This window comes from Oryzias latipes, chromosome 12, assembly GCF_002234675.1.
Source record: "Oryzias latipes chromosome 12, ASM223467v1".
Classification (NCBI taxonomy): Eukaryota; Metazoa; Chordata; class Actinopteri; order Beloniformes; family Adrianichthyidae; genus Oryzias; species Oryzias latipes.
The window spans coordinates 7,534,635-7,552,550 of record NC_019870.2 but is presented as its reverse complement, the minus strand read 5'-3'; the positions used below and the strand labels follow the sequence as shown (position 1 = coordinate 7,552,550).

The 17,916-nt window shown below is 38.9% G+C and overlaps 1 protein-coding gene across 2 annotated transcripts; it reads right to left on the bottom strand.

Moving 5' to 3' along the window:
• Positions 1-4,986: 4,986 nt before the first annotated feature.
• On the bottom strand, positions 4,987-17,764 carry cacfd1 (calcium channel flower domain containing 1). Of its 2 annotated transcripts, none has more exons than XM_023960848.1 (5): positions 17,176-17,744; positions 10,199-10,271; positions 9,340-9,465; positions 8,192-8,299; positions 4,987-7,923 (listed from the first exon to the last, which is right to left on the bottom strand). In XM_023960848.1, the coding sequence occupies exons 1-5, from the start codon at positions 17,282-17,284 to the stop codon at positions 7,833-7,835; spliced, it is 507 nt and encodes a 168-aa protein (XP_023816616.1). In that variant the 5' UTR covers positions 17,285-17,744; the 3' UTR covers positions 4,987-7,832. The 2 variants fall into 2 exon arrangements, with proteins under 2 accessions (XP_023816616.1, XP_023816617.1); XM_023960849.1 differs by lacking the exon at positions 4,987-7,923 and adding an exon at positions 7,931-8,104 and having other exon boundaries at positions 17,176-17,764.
• Positions 17,765-17,916: the final 152 nt, after the last annotated feature.

Sequence of the window (17,916 nt, the reverse complement as noted above, 5' to 3'; positions counted from 1 at the left end):
TAGTTAGTTAGTTAGTTAGTTAGTTAGTTAGTTAGTTAGTTAGTTAGTTAGTTAGTTAGTTAGTTAGTTAGTTAGTTAGTTGCGTTTTTAGGACAAATATATAGATGGCATATATATATATATATATATATATATATATATATATTTCTCATTAAGAATGTTAGACAATTTCAAGGACTAAATCATTCACAAACTATTTTAGATTACCTTGCTTTTTAGACTTCCAGGGTTTTGTGACGTCACATATGTAGCTATAGAATCAATTCTTTCAAAAATATAAGGTTTTTACTCTTTTAAAGATCCACTCCGATGGGGCGGGGGTTAACATGTTATTGTGGCATTGATGAAGGAAATATGTAAAAAAAAAAAAAAAAAAAAAGTACCATGGACACAGTTTTATCGTATTGTGACGGTGCCAAAAAAGATATCTATCTATCTATCTATCTATCTATCTATCTATCTATCTATCTATCTATCTATCTATCTATCTATCTATCTATCTATCTATCTATCTATCTATCTATCTATCTATCTATCTATCTATCTATCTCTCTCTCTCTCCATCAAAATTGTATTTCTGGATATTTCTTTCTTCAAATCGTTGTGAATCAAGAGCAGACAAAAATGCCTCTTAAAAAAGTGTTTTTGTTTGTGACGTAGAAAATTAAAAATTAAAATTAGGTGGACCACAAGCTCCCTGCTCTGCTCCACTTTGATGCATCCACGTGCAGACGACTAGATCCATGTACGTGTTTGTTTTCGTGTTTCTGCATTTTCAATTTTGCAATCTCTGGTTTCTTGGTGCCAGTACCACATCTGAGCCATCTAGCCGCAAGCTGCTGTCATTAGACGGGCAGGAAATTAAAAAAAAAGTGCTTTTCATACATAGCTGAAGGTTGTTTTCTTGTGCTGTTGATTGCAGTTTTTTCTTCTTAAATAGTCATTTTTGTTGTTGTAATAATATATACATTTTACTATAAAAATGCTTTGCTTTGAAAAGCATGACGTTCTACATAAATAAAGCTTGAAGGATTTTTAAAATAATTAATCTTTATGAACTCTGTAAGTTGTGTGAAACTAAAATAAAAAGAAACATTTCAGATGCATTTTTGAAGACTGGATTTTATTCATTCAACTTATAAGCCCGTTTTGTCCCTTTCAGGGTCACGGGGCTGCGGGAGCCTATCCGCCCACTTGTGGCAGGGAACATCCTGGACAGGTCGCCAGTCTGTCGCAGGGCCACATATCAAACACCCATATTCACACCTAGGGGCAATTTAACCAACTAACCTATTGATGCATGTTTTTGGACGGTGGGAGGAAGCCAGAGTCCCATCAGCAAGGGCATTGTGAGGCAAGAGCGCTAACAACTGCGCCACTGTGCAGCAAAAAGGGAATTTAATTAAAAGAAAAGAAATTCACATTTGCAATGTCACAGTAGTTTTGACTTTAACTGTAAAACTCAATAGCAGTGTTATTTCATGAATTCAGATCTAAGTCTATTTTAACCATAGTTCCCTGGCATTTAAATACAGAACTTGTGATTACATTGTAAGATTAAAATATAAATCTACAGACTTGTTTTAAACAGAAAATACTTAAAGTAACGCTAAAGGATTAATTATAAATGTCAATGTAAGAGGTCTTTTTGGTTTTGTTTCAATGGGGACTTTTTATGCCCAGCATCTAAAGCTGCTTTTGTTGAGTCTGTCTCGTATAAACTAACAGGAGCCTGCAGGTACGTAGAATATCCCTTGTTAAGTTTTTAATACTTCAATAATTAAGCTTATTTTTTCTGCTCTGGGAGACATTTATTCTATAATTTAACCCTCAACAAGATTCCACCATCACTTAAGTGTTGTTGTGTCATGGCGCCCTCTATTGATGAATCAAAGGACAATTTTCTTTCTACTCTTTAAGATTTATTACACAACAAACATGTCGTTGTGTATATTATACAAATAGAAACCCATTTTCCCAATTTAAGCCAGGTCTACATGCATAAATAATGACACAATAATAGCAATGTGCTGTTGTGACGGTTATTGAACAAATGTCAAAATATGGCAGAGCTCTTAGAATCACTTGAACTCTCAAAGACCTCCGCCGCACTAAGGTGGTGGTTCACAGAGGGGATATTTATTCAGTAGGGCAACAAAAATATATTTAGTCAGCCAACTTAAACTTGAACTTAAAAAGATGAGAGAGGTCTGTGAATTTCATCGTAGGTATACCTCAACTATGAGAGGCAAAATGGGGAAAAGAAAATCCAAAAAATCCCACTGTCGGATTTTTAGCCCTTGTGCTATCCTAGATGACCCCCCCCCTTCCATTGACGTGTTCTCCCTACCATGACAAAGGTGGACAAAGGTGGAAGGATTCCATGTAATCCATGGACACCAGTGAAGATCACAAATCATTGAAGAAAAATGGTTCAGAGCACTGTCTAGTGCAGGGGTCGGGAACCTTTTTGGCCAAGAGAGCCATAAACGCCACATATTTTTAAATGTAATTTCGAAAGAGCCATACATTAATGTAGTGTCCCTTTACCACACTGAGACTTAACCTCTTTTAAGGTTCTTTATTCTGGTTACTGCAGACCCCTAACAAACGCCGTACAATTAACTCAGCAACTCCTAAGTCTCTCCCGCCGAGACGAGAGCGCTTCTCCCAACTTTATGTTCACCTGCTCCCGCTCCAGCCCTCCCATTTCCCTTATTCGGCCCATAGCTGAACCCCATTGGTCCAAACTCCCTAACAACAGGCTGAGCGACAGATCTGAGGGCCAATCAGATCTCTGCTTGATCGATGCGTTCCATGAACTCCAGAACTTTTAACGCGGCCCAACAGCCAAGTTAAACTCAGTCCGCGACAATATGTTTAAAACTAAATATACAAGTGAATGTGTGCATTTGATGTAATTCAACACTTTTAAAGTACAATAAGTCTGTGGATTCTTTTTAATGACATTGTTATGCTGTTGCTAATAAATGATGAGTATTTCTCGTAGTAGTTTTGCTGATAGTCTAGTCTGGTTGATACGTGGTGAGTTTCTGCTTCATGCAGGTGTTGAGACTTTAAACGGGATCTTAGGTCTGAATGTTCTTTAGATGTGAGAAAGACATGGAAGCAAACACACACTCACACGCTGCAGTGAGTGACGGGCACCAGGTTTTACGTTTTTACAATCCCTGCGCGATTCACCTGCTGCCGGTCCCCCCCCACCCTCTGCCTTCTTCCTCACACATCCCGTCTCCGCAACTGCGCGCTCTTTCTCAGAGACGGGAGCGCGCAGTTTTAGGCACGGCAGTTCACAGGTTTCCAGATGGTACAAACTCTGTGAAATAATAAATAATAGTAAACTGAGAGTGCTGGCGCAGATTTTTCTCTCCAAGCACCGCTACTACTGCGCGCCTCTGGGATCGCATCGCGCCCGAGAAGGACTGGTCTAATGAAAAAAAAAAGGATAATTAAACATTTGTCTGCGAGCCACATGTGACCATCAAAAGAGCCATATATGGCTCGCGAGCCATAGGTTCCCGACCCCTGGTCTAGTGGGTCTAGATGACCCAACTCCCAATGTTAAAGTGCCTAGGATAGCACAAGGGTTACATGTGTCCCCCTGCTGAAGCCAGACATGTGCTGCCCCGTCCAAAGTTGTCTAGAGAGCATTTGGATGATCCAGAAGAGGATTGGGAGAATGTCCTATAATCAGAAGAAACCAAAAATAGAACTTTTTGGTAAGAACTCTACTCGTCGTGTTTGGAGGAGAAAGAATGCTGAGTTGCATCCAAAGAACACAATACCTACTGTAAAGCATGGGGGTGGAAACATCATGATTTGGGGGCTGTTTTACAGCAAATAGACCAGCAACACTGATCCATGTAAAGGAAAGAATGAATGGGGCCATGTATCGTCAAGTTTTGATTGAAAACCTTCTTCCATCAGCAAGAGCATTGAAGATGAAAGGTAGCTGGGTCTTTCAGCATGACAACCATCCCAAACACACTGCCTGGGTAACGAAGGAGTGGTCTTGTAAGAAGCATTTCAAGGTCCTGGAGCGGCCAAGCCAGTCTCCAGATCTCAAACCCCAGAGAAAATCTTTGGAGAGAATTGAAATTCCGTGTTGCCCAGCGACAGCCCCAAATATCACTGCTGTAGAGGAGATCTGCATGGAGAGCAGACTTACAGAAAACCTTTGACTGCCATCAATGCCAAAAAAAGGGTATTTAACAAAGAATTGCTATTGACCAAATACATATTATCCACCATAATTTACAAATAATTTCTTTAAAAATCAGACAATACGACTTTCTGGATTTTTTTTGGCAATGACAATTGGTGGCTGACTAAATCTTTTTTGCCCCACTGTATATATTGTTGATTTATTTTATGCTTTTATTATACATTTTATATACAATTACATACAACATATAAGTGAACATGAACGTATAAATACAATATCATATAAACTATCATATGACATCATATAATAGTATAACATGTAGACTTATCTTATTTTGTAATTATATATAGTATTTTATTTTAGTTGACATTTTTATATCCATTCTTGTTGTAATTTCTTGTTTTATAAAAGCAGACTGTTGTTTTCCATTCTAAAATACATATACTTTAAATGGTGATATAGTATAAAAGTAGTATAATTATGTTCAATAAATTGTTTTATTCTATTTTATGTTTTTGTATTCCATCTTTAGATTAAAAAAAATGCACTTCCTCCCTCCAGTTTCTCATCAATAATAAAGAAATATGCATCAAACAGTCTAGAAACTAAAATGTGCATTGATTTATTTTCTGCTCTGAAGTTTGACTTTTTATCCTGCCAGTCAATAGAAAGTTGCTCACTTCTAAAAACTAGCTGGTCTATAAGGAATTGCAACATTTGGTACTTCCCGGTTTGCATGAAATTTGGAACGGATAGGAGTGTGAGAAGGGCATAAGTAAACATGAGAAACTGAAACTGTGGAAGGTAGTAAGTTTGTTTAATGCACAACTTCAAATGAGGAGTTGAAATCACAACAACACACACTGTACAGGTACACAATCCCTTAACCCTTGTGTCATCCTATGGGGTCAAGATGACCATTGACGTGGTCTCCCTACCATGACAAAGGTAGATAAAGGTGAAGAGGATTTCATGTTATCCATGGACACCAGTAAAGATCACAAATCTTTGAAGAAAAAAGTTCAGCGCACTGTCTAGTGGGGTCTAGATGACCCAACTCCCAATGTCACAGTGCCCAGGGTTATGGTAAAACACATTCAACACCTGCAGAGGCAAAAACGGTCAGTTGGAGTCTCGGATGGACGATGGGGACAGAAATAAAAGGCAGAAACTGCAAAACTGTAGTGAACGGTTGTACAACAATGCTGGTTGGGTTTCACAAATGCTTTTAAACTGAAGGTTCAGACACAGGTGGGGTATTTATCTGAGGTTGGTTTATTTTCTATTCTTTTAGAAGCAGCGCTGCGCATTTAACCATCAGCGGCAAGACTGAAACGCAGCAGTTTCTGTAAATGAGAGCCAACAGGCAGAGTGAACTCCACCCTCCCTTCTACATCCATCTTAATGGAGTTTAGGTGTCAGTTTAAGACAAAAGCATGCTGAGCTTACATGATAAGAGATGTGAGAACTTGACACCTTAAAAAATATTTAGACCCACTCCAAATAAAATGATCTGTTTGGTGTTTTTAATGTGTTCCTGTGGCAACTCAGAGGGGAATTTTGAATGAACTACTGATTCTAATGATTCAGCAGAAACTGTCTTACAAAATGACAGGTTTTAGGATTTTGGCTAAAAACGGCAGAATCCTAATTAAAAGACCATTGGGACACTTTGAAAATAGATCTAAAGATGATTAGAGTGGGACTTTAAAGGACAGCATTCTTTTGCAGTAATTTTTTTAATCCCAAAATATAATAAAAAAAATATCTTCATCTTTTTTTTTTAATGTTACTGCAGAACGGCATTTCTGTTTAAGTGTTCAATCAATTTTCAAGAATTTGACTTTATTCTGTGTGTATGCAAACAGATTTTTAACTTTGTGATAACTATAACACAATATTTCAATTTCTTGTGTACAAAATTGCAAGTCAGAGGTCTTGATTCGTGTACTTCAGTCTTTTTTTTAAATTGTAAGAGTTGGGGGCAGAACTTGGATTCTCACAGAAAACAGGAGGGATTAGTCAGTTTAATCCACTAGACCAACAGAATTCTTGTTTAACCACTACAGCAGCTCGCCGCTTTCTCTGATGGGGGGGTATCAAATGCAGAAAACCAAGTTTAATGTTACCCTTATTAAAAATCCTTTGCAGCCAACCCCAACCGTGCCCCCCCGTGTGTCTGGAGCTTGATTCAAGCGAAGGGATTTCACAGTCGACTGGTGATACCTGAGAGCTGCTGGGTCTCTGTCGCTTTACCACTGACACACACAAAACAACAAAACAAGAGATGGTGCGTTCAGGGACAGAGGTTACAACAGCATTCAATCTTGGAACGCTACAATTTAATCCAGATGGTGCTGGACTCCAAAAGCTGGTGACATTAAAGTGAAAGCTGGTTTTGGTAAAGGAATTTATGGTAAACCAAAGATTTGGATTGCTGATGAAAAACACCCTGTTTATATTTTCCAAATGAGCATAAATAAAGTTTTTTAAATGCATAACGTCATTTCTGATCCATGTTTGGGCTGAATGCTACAAAGAGTCAAGTGCAGGGTGCCTGGACTGAGTTTAAAGTGACATGGTACAAAATAATTCAATAAAAACGTCAGCTGTTGATCTTTGGGTGTGTCAAATACATTCCCCAACACTGAAAACACCTCTCATTCTTCCTCTGAATGTTCTTCAGGCTGCGGTTCAGAGTTATGCTTTTGCCAAAAACAACATACAATTCATCCCAAACACAGTCAAAGTAACACCTCTCCACAAATATTTGATCTTTGACGCTAAAAGGGTTTGAAGTTCATGAAACTTTAACTTAACACAAAGAATCCACGTTAAAAACATTACTTTTAATAATATTTAAAGTTAAAAAAAACACTAGAATCTACTTTCACATTTCTGGTAAGGCAGGAAAAAAGAAGCTTTTGTGGGTAAAAACAAAACAAAACACTATAACTCATTGAAAAATCATAAACAGAAGAATTATTTATACAATTGGTTTATGTTTAGTAAAGATTACTTCTACCTGACAGCTAAAAGAGAGTGGAGGACCCACAGCCTTGTTGGATTAGACAGATGAAAGATGACTAAAGGAAATCAGGAGCTGCAGACATTATGGCAGCTTTTTCTGCAGGTTTCTGTTTGAACATGTGGACAGGCTGAACACAGTCTGGATCAGAACATCAGTCACACTTCCAAAAAGACTTCAGAACCTGGGTCTTTGTGTTCTGTCACTAACACATCTTAAGAGCGCCTGATTCACCTTGAAGAGCTGCTCCTTCTGTCCGACACCACTCTGAATCGCAGTCGAATTCTCAGAAAAACATGAATTCAAGTAATATTTTACAATCACAATTAGTTTCCTTGAAGCTTCGGGGGCAACAAGTTTAACACACAACACAACTGAGCGGAAACCCTCGAAACATAAAACCCACTACAAGAAAAGTTCATAATGATGCAAATGATGAGATGACTTCAGCATCAGTCCGTTTGATTACTGAGAACTCTGCAGCAGATTAAGACGATAAATAAAAACACCTACTGTGTGTAGTGTGAGGACAGAACTGAGGTACGACGCCGGGAGAAAAACCACACGACAACAAACGGAGGGAACCCGACCATTAAGGGGCTGAAGGTGAAGGTCCCGTTACTCTGGAGCACCGTTTGCCGTCCCCGTCATCTTCTCCTCGTCGCCCTGCTTCTGATGCTGCAGCCTGGCATACGTCACCGCGTCGCCCCTGAGAGAAGAGGAGCGAAGAATGCCAGGGAGGTTGCAGGAAGAGGAAGATTAGATGAAGCAGGACTGGCAGAGAAGTTATTTCAGCTTACTTTGTCAATTTGCTTAGCATGGATGAGGATTATTGTTCGGATTGTTAGATAACAATGCAACAATAAAAAAGCAACACTTAGTAGGAGGTTCTTAATGGAAAGGGTGGACACGTGAAGAGACAGGAGTGACTTCATGCACTGTGATGTACGGCCTTAAACCAATAGAAGTGGGCTTACTTTTTGCCTAAAGAGGCGAGGCCGTACAGGACTCCTGTGGCGAAGGCGATGGCGTTCCCAAACAAGGTCGTGAAGGAGAAACTCAAGAAAATAGGAAACAATGCCATCCTTGGAAAAAGGCAGTCGATGCAACAACAACAAAAAAAAGGCAATTTAGTCATTTAGAAGCTACATTCTAATAACAATACTTTGTAAAATATATATATATATTTATAAGCAATCTTGATTAGAAAATCAACTTAATTTTTTTCATTATAAAATAATTTTCCAAAATGTTCTCGATAAGCAATTTCGTCAACATTCTTTTTAGCCTCTAGTATAGTTTATTTGGTGAATAAAAATCTAGACAGACGTTTCTCATCTGATCCAAATCCCATCAATTTAGACTTTTAGTTAAGATTTCAACCCATAAGAACCCAGACCCATATTTAATTAAAGATAAATTATGTGTATTTTACCACGAACCAAGAGGACCACAGAATCCATTTCTGATGTTTTTCTGTTGTCACTATGGATTCCCAAGGGTTAAAGAAGGCTTTCTGAATGAACCTGGATCAACATTTTGCTGTTCATATTCTGTCATGACTTTTTTCTTTGTTTTTGTTTATTATAGATATATTTTGGAGTTTTCAGATTCCACTTTAACAAAACTTTTTAACCAGGAAAATTGGGCTGAAGCAGGTTCTTTGTGTTGCCATTTATTTTATTACATATAAAATGTCTGTTTTGGTTTCAATCTATAAAAGTTCCTACAGCTTCAATTTGCCACTAGATGTCACTGTTTTGACTGAAGCCTTGAGTTTAGTTCTTTATTAATTTGGCAAATTTCAACAGTTGAACAGAAAGGTTCACATTTATTCAGATTTTTTTTTTCATTTTACCATCTTATTTTCTCTATTTTCTAGAAAATGTGCTTTTCTGTGCCCCCCCTCCCCCTTTTTGTTTAGCAGTATTGTTTTCCTTCTCCAGTCCAAGGTTTCCAACAGTCCAGTTTCTGTAGCAAGTTAACAAGAAGTACAGCTATTTGGATTGGCCTCACCTAAAATATTTATAATGTGTGAGCTAACAAATGCAATCTGATTTCAGGGTTTCATATAGGAGCTTTCATGTCTATCAGAGGTTCAGTAGCAGAGCTTGGTTGTTCTTACCCGCAGTAGAAGAAGGCTTTCTGCCAGGGTTTGAGTTTGTCTGCACGCGCCGCCACTGCATTGGCAAACTCTATGAACTGGCAGCAGAACGGGACCTCACAAAGGAACAGCACAAAGGCGTTCAACCTGGACGCAGGAAGGGAGGGGAAGCAGGGACATGCTAAGAACACACCTCTGTTGCTTCCAAAGAGTCTTTGTTTTTTTCATGTTGTAATAAATGTAGCTTAAACAGCAACAGCTGACTAAAGACTTTTTATTCTGAGAAGTAAATTAACGCTGCAACATTCTCAACGTTCAAGCAGTCGGTTGAATAATAAAACCAAAGTTACATTAACATAAAAAGACTAAAACAGTGAAGAACACCATTTTCAGATTTACCTAATTAAATACAGTGGTTCAAACAAAATGCATGAAAAGAAGATTTCTCTCTTTTGCTTTTCTTTACACTTTCTGGTGTTTGGCTTTCAATTTCATTTGCAAATAATCGCCCAGAGGGATTTTCTGACAATCAATTTCCAAAAAAACTGTCAATTAAAGACCCACACAGATCATCTTCATCAAAACACTTTCCCAGAGGTCTTTTAATCACCAAACCACGAAACCATTTTTAGCTTTTCAACGGCATAGTGTCAGCAGAGCGGCAGGTGTTCATTAGAAATTCACCTCTAAGTTGTGGGCGGGACCACGGTGCAGAACAACCCCCCCCCCCCCCCCCCCCCCCATCATCAGAAAAATGCAACAAGAACTTGTTAAAAACACGAGTTGAATCGGAGTGGGTATTTAGTGTGATGTTTGAACAGCAACAGGAGCGTCTGAGCTGAATTATTGATACGGGTTAGTGTCTGTGTTGAGGACTTACACCATCCACACTCCAGCGGCGATATTTAGAGGGTTGACGGTAACACAGTTCCACACTCCTGAGATGGCACAGGCTGTTTCCCATAAAAACAAGACAGAGCACACAGGCAGCAGGTCAAACCTTCATACTCAAAAAAACACTTCAGACCTCAGTTAGAGTCTGGTTTTTCTAAAAGTTCAGACTGTTTAGTTTCTTCCTTACTAGATTGCAAACGAAAATTTAAAAAGAAAACACTTTTATTATATCCGGTCAGCTCTAAGGTTATGGAGCGGAATAAATATAAAACATTATTTAGAAATCCAAAAATCAGAGCAGGTTTTGTCTTTCCACTATTTCAACCATGACTATTTAAATGATGTTGATGATCTTCGTTTCTTTTACAGTTACAGGTTTATATAAAAGTTTCACTGCAAAAATTTCATATTTTTTCAACTGTGGATGCAAAATGTCCAGTAGAGCCAGTCATATACCTGTTATTAAAACAAAGGTACAGTCTACAATATAAGAACGGCTGGAGGAGAATCTCCAGAGTCTGCAGAGACTATTGAAGCGCTTGTGAACTTTCCAGACGCAGAGAAAAACTCATTTCAGCAGCGGAGAAAAAAGGAAATGAAAAATGTCAGAGTTAGTGTCATGTTCTACATTACAAAGAAGCACAAATAAAAGAGAAATTAATGTTTGAGGATAAAATTAACATAGGAAAAAAATAGTTTAAAAGAAGAATACAGAGCTAAAATCCTTTGCTGTGTTTGTGTTGTTTACAGAGACAAGATTTAGCTAAACATATAGAAACACAAATTGTTTAAAAGGTTGGTAAATGCTTCGCTAATCAAACAACTAGAAGCTTCACGGTAATAGAAAATCATTACAGGCATCTATTATTTACTAGGCTTCTTTTTTTTTTAGGAATAAATTGCTTTTTTCGGAAGTTCACAGCACCTCAGCACTTATTACAACAGCAGAGACACAATTCAACAACTTACTTTAGGCTTTAAAATTATTAAAAAGTCTAGAATGTTCCCAATTGTTTCTCATAAGAGCTCCAGTCAGTTCCAAAACCTGAATAGAGCTTCACACCCTGGATCCATCTACTCCTGAACACTTTAGTGCTGTCAACTAAAGCTTTACATTTTGAGATTTACTTACTTTATTTGATCAGAAATTCATTATGAGTAAACAAACAAACAAAAAAAGAATTATGAATTGTTCTAAATGTAAATAAGCATCATGTTAGCAACTTTTCTTAAACCCTGCATTTAAAAAAAATGTAAATATATAATATATTTATATACATGCATATCCAGCATTTCCAACAATTTATTTATAAATAAAATGTATTGAATTGAATACATTCTTTTTTACTTTTAAAAGTGGTGACAATTAGAACATATTTTATATTTAGTCCAAAAGAAAATATATTAAACAGACTAAAAAAAACAACAAGCAAAACGTGCTTTTTAGCTGTGGTTACACAACACTTAATAGACCTTTTTCGCAAAAACCGGAAGTACGTCATCAACGTGTAAACCTAGTTCCGGTTTGTGCTTCGCTGGCGGAGGAATGGCAGAGCCTAGAGTGTTTTCGAAGAGCCTGAGTTGTGTTCCGAAGTTCACCAGCACCGATGTGATGAAGAGTGTGAAGATGCAATCGTCCACTAAAGGAAACAAATTGGACATGGGATATAAATTCGTCCACGAAGAGTTTATCCACCATTACCAAGGTAAGCTTCAGCTAGCTTTAGCCATAGCCGCATCACCGGTAACTCTGTGTGTTTACGTCAACTGTAAATCCTGGTGTTATTAATTTGTAATATAAGGCATCGCAGTGAATATGTTGTGTGTATGTTTAAGTGAAAAGGCATGAGATTAACATAACACCCAAAAATTTGGTGAAGCTGTAAATAAGAAATGTTAAGTTGCCCGTATGCGTGTTCATTTTGCTGCGGTTGCGGCACTTTCTTCACTTACTAGTATTATTTTTCTGAAAGTATGGTGAGCAGAAGTCCTCTTTTCCTGGACATGTCCTCTCTTTTGATACTTATATAATAAAATAACATTGAACATAGATGAAATGTAATTATATTTGCTTCATGTATGCAGCTCTGAACACCAATTACTCTCGATGAAATATCTCACAAACTCACTTCACTCCTCTTTTTTACAAACTCAAATCTGGTCACCCTATTGACAGTTATAGTTTCATGTCATTCTGAACATTGATGTAGCAACATAAGTATGTCCTAATTTTAACCTATATAATTTATTGTGTCTAGATATCACTGGACGCAGAAAGTGCCAACCTGAAAGCTTTCGTCTGCAGTTGTGTGGCTGCTAAAGGATTTTGCAATCACATAGTTGCCATCCTGTTCCAGACCGCACATTATTCACAGCTGGGTCTGCAGGCTGCTCCACCCCCCTGGCCTGCACGAGTGGCTTGCAAAGATGGCACAGGTGGGTTTGTGATCATATTGTCATTATTTTTTAAGAACGTATGTGTATCCATAACAACTCTAAATTATTATAAAAACACCCCAAGTAGTTACTACAGACTTTAATTGCTTTCTGCCTTTTACTTATAAGGGAATCCATCCTGAACCGGTTAGTGAGCTGATGGTGCAAAAACCCAAAACAGTTGGCAGGGACGGTCAGAGGTCCACACTGTACAAGGCATACAGGTGATTAACTTTTTGTTGCTTTGTGAGCAAGTTAAGTTTTTTTTTTTTAATCTTATGACTAACCAAATTATGGTTACAGCAGATATAATGAATTAAATTGAAATGTAGTTATGCACTTATGTCTAACTTTTGTGTGTTGTGTTTCTCTTGTGTAGGACCACAGCCAGATCCATATGATGGCATCTGGAAGCAGATTATGCCAGGTGCAGCCCCAACCTCTCATGGTTGTGTTGGATGGGTTTCTGAGATGGAATGAAAGAGAACTTGGATATATATTGTGGCAAATGCATGAATGCATACCTTAAATTACACTTATCTTGTCTTTAACAATCAGTTCAGCCTTCTGTCTTACTGTTGATCTGTAATGTTATTTTTTATTGTAAATGTTTGATGTTATTTGCATACCAAAAAATTAAACGAGGCACAATTTTGACCAAAATTGTTTTATTTGTTCATCTAATTTTTTTGTGTAGTCAGTCACATTTCAACAGAAAAATATTACGAATATAACAATTATACTTAATTAGATTTTAAGAATATGTGGAAACACTAAATTTTTCCATACTATTTGCACATTATACATTATTTACATACCAAACATTAATTCACTCTTCAAAACAAAAAAGTCCATGATAATTTGCCAAAACACGGCGGTTAAGCCAGATCTGATTCACACTGCCCATCAGTGTGAGCGGCACAGAGAGTTCCTGATGTGAAAGGACTTTATCCTACTGATCACTCTTTCCACCATAATTCTGAGGCGGGTGATGGCTGCGGTTTGTTCTGTTTCCTCCTTGCTGAATTGAGCTGAAAGCTTAAAAGGTGGAATAATGATCTTAGATCCAATGTCAGTTAGGAGGTCTTGAACGAGGAACTTTTGTCCGCCATGACATCGTCTCCTGGCTCCAGCAAAGGAACTTGGCTTCTAAGTCATGGATGTAATCCAAAGCCTCATCCAGAGCACCTGTGAAGATAAAGAAATTAAAAATCAGTCTTAATATATTAATGCTACCTTTCAACACAACACAGTAATCATGTTTTGAAAAGTATGTTAAGTATTTAATTACAAATACATTTCATTTATTTTTGTTAAGGAAATTACAAAATGACAAAATGCTCAAAAGTGATTAAATACATGTAATTAAAATAGGTGAGAGCATGAACATCTTTTATTATAAATATTAATTTGTTCAGGTAGAAATGCATGTATCCAATAACGGTACACATAGTTGACTAACGTTAACCAAACACATTATGAACAACCTTACCTGCAGGTGGGTGTGTCATGTAGTCGTGATCCATCTTTACTGTCTTAGCTTAGCCACCATGTCGCTAGTATCTTCACAGCTTAGCTGCATAGCCTGACGTTTGAGGTTCTGTCATATTCTGACTCCCTTCTCAAAGGATCAGTAAAGTTGTTCCAAGGGAAAATACTCGGGGCAACACCACTCTTCAGGCGACGAACGACGCAGCCGCACCACAATCCCGGAGCGAAGTTAGTAAGTGCCGGCAGCAGAGGGTGCTACCTGTGTTTACATTAAAACTATGCCCTTCATCTCTTCGGATCGCCTATATCCATTTGGGTTTCAGGTTTAGATCCACGGGAAAATAATGAAATGAAAGGTAAGGCTGTTTTTGGTTGGAAGACGAACAGCCTGGAACGCAACAGAGACTGCAACTCTTCGACTCTGCCATTCTTCATATCTGCTGCTACGCTAACAGGAAGTTGTTTTACACGTCATTGACGTATTTCCGGTCGAAAAATGCGGAAGTGTGAAAAAGGTCTATAGGCTCCGTGCACGAAAGAAGGCAGTTCTACTTCCGCCGCCTTGAGTGTGAGGCCGACCATTTCCGGCTTGCGACTTCTATAGCAGCGACACGGCAGATTTTGATTGCGAAAGATGGTATATTTCACCCGTTTTCTACAAAGTCTCCCGAAAATCGACGTGAACGACATCTACAGGATTGTCGACCAGTGCGTGGTTACATGGGCAAAATATCGTGTCTAAAATACCGAAAGGAAATGTGTCCCGTTGTAGACAAACCTGTGCTGTCACATATTTATGCAGCAGCTCGGTAATATACGAGGCGATCTTCCAAACGTGCTTTTATTAATTTTATGAATATTATGAAGTGCCTGTTCGCTCATCATTTTATATTTAATCCTTGATGTCAGTGCTTTTTTGTGTGGAAGAAGAACAGAACTGAAGAACAACCCAGTGTTAGGATAGGCTAACAACATTAGCCTTTTGATGGAGACAAAATCCAGGACAAACCATGTGGGAAACGCTGCAATCTGCATCCTGGCTGCACGTAAATGATCAGCCTTTATTTGTCGGGGCACAATTAGAAACACAATTCCATGTGTCGTGATTTTTTTGAACAGTTTCTGAGGACTGAGCGGCATTTCTGCTCTGAAAAGCTCACACACACTGTGTGCTCTGCTCTGTCCTCGCTAGTCCGGCAGCCGCTAACCCAGAGCGGCGGTTCGGCTCGCAGTCCGAATTCTCACACATAACAAAACGCACACATAACAAAGCACCCTCCCCTCAAACACATCAATAAATCCAGCTGCTCTGCTCAGAGAGGTTCACTCGGTCCACTGGCACCGGAGCCCGAACGCAGAGTTCGGATGCCGGGTCCAGACCTCAGTGGACACGCATCCCCCCCGCATCTCCCTCGTGAGGGTTGAAAGAGAGGGGAGAGCCAGCGGGGCGAGAGCGGAGCGGGGCTTTAGTTTACACGGGGCGTCCGCAGAGCCGCTGGTCGGTCCCGTATGAGCTCCAAAGCTTTCTCTCAGCGAAACACCGTCTATGCATGACGTAACCCAGAGCAGCAGTGACACACGATCGGAATGACCGTTTACATGAACAACGATCGGTATACCCAGCTATCTCGATCGGAAAGAAATTTTGATCCGAACGAGTCTGACCGGGGCAAAGTATTCCGAACGGCGTGTTTACATGACGCATTTTCCTTCCGATTGCTGCAAATACGAAACACGACTCGTCTTGCTTGGGGTGAAGTCCTCCCGCCGTGTTCACCATCCATTCGGCTCTCACCGACACATCTACTGGAAAGCTATGAAAGCTTATATTAGTACTGTTGTACTTTGACAAATTCGCACACGGGTACACAACAATGTTGTGATGTCTTTGTCACGCGTTGAAACACCAAACGCCTTTCTTTTACCCGAAATCCGCTCCTATTTACTCAAAACTAGCAACTCAACAAAACTCCCCACAACAATAACACGACCAACAGGAAGTTGTCGGCCTCACACTCGAAACACGGAAGTTAACCGGAAGTTCTATCGTGCACGTAGGCTATTCACAAGTTTCCCTGTGGGATCAATAAAGTTTTCTGATTTTGATTATTCCTAATACTAACTTTTTAAAAATATTAAACTCGGGTTAAAAATAAATATCTGTACAATCCTTTGGTGTGCATACTTGGATTTACATATTTTTATATTTCTCTTTAACAATTTTATTTTCCAAAGCTATAGGCTTAGTAACAAAAGAGAAAACAACAAAGTTGTTGGTGAAAGATAAACAAAAATAAATAAATTGTAGGTTGATCCAAACCCTTATGATAATAAATATAATAAAATAAAAACTATAAATTCAGTGAATGAAACAAAATGTTGCCAAAAACCCAGCAGAAACCCAATAAATAAACTGGTTAAAGTGGTTTCCATTAATCTTTGATTGTAGTTTGCAGGTGTATCTCAGAATGGCAGACTTTCTTTGATGCTTCAATGACAAGCCTCATCACCTGAGCTGTTTCAAAGCATGGAAAAAGTCTGCAGCACGCCCTGCTCCTTCAAAACTTTCCAGGCTTTGAATAATAAAGGACCCACTGGATCTGCAGCGTTCATGCGATACTGCAGGCTCTGTGATCCTAGTGTCACTGAGAATGACAACAACGGCTGATCAGCAGGAAATCTGCACAGGCAGCGCTTGTGAGTCAGTGTTCTTCAATAGAAAGTACAAAAAGGGACGTTTAACGGCGACTTTGCATCTATATCTGCTCATAGTCACAAGCAGCTGTGGTGGAGTGAGCCTGGCACGCCGAAAAGGCGGTGCCCAGTGCGGTGAGGGGACAATAAGCATTGACAAAGCCTAGTTTACGAAATCAAACTCAAAGGTTTACTCGTTTAAAAATATCATATACTAATTAAACCAACAGCCAAATGGAAAATTTTAGTCAACACATGTCCAACATATAATTTTGTATGTACTCTTGGGATTAAACTGTTAAAAACCACATGAACTAATAACTTAATCTGGAAATTACTCACACACTCCTCCTAAAACTCCTGCTGTCTTGCAGAGCCATCTGTACCACCAGGTCATGCCATCATCCTCCGGAGCGGTGTTGTTGGCTGCTGCGGTCTCTTCGGTGCTCATGGTGTTTTCCACAAATGTCTAAAGTTAGCCAGAGCCAACAAACTGACTCTCTGGGACTTGGCTAGTTTACTCACCAACGGGGCTCCGAAAAAGTAAAACCAGGTTCAATTAAAAATAAGAAAATATATGTTTGTCTAGATATATTTTTTTCCTTTGTGTAAACGTGTTGGGGTGAGCCGTCTGACGACACCAGCAGAATTCCACTTGGCTTCTCCCGTCACTGCTAGCTAAGCGCTAGCAGATGTTAAAAAGCATTTTACCGGCAACCGTAACAGGATAGTCCACTTTCGCTTGTTTTTCAAACTACAGCCCCTTGTTATAAAACGGTAAACTTGTTCTTTGGGATTTTTTTTTTTTTTTTTGTAATTTTGAGTTGATAAAGCTTGGTTCAGCTGGTTCACTTGAAGCCGAGCCAATGAAAGAGATGCACTGTGGGAGGGGATTTGACATACGTCACGCGTTTGTTTACACATGGGGTGCGTTCCAATATACACTGCTTGCCGTTTGTGCTAGTGGCTTGCGTTCCGTTCTGAAGAAAATGTCAACCTGAACATTTCAGACGTTTGGGTTGAAAAAAACATAAATAAATTCAATATTAATTGGGATGGTTTTGATTGTGGGACAATAAATCA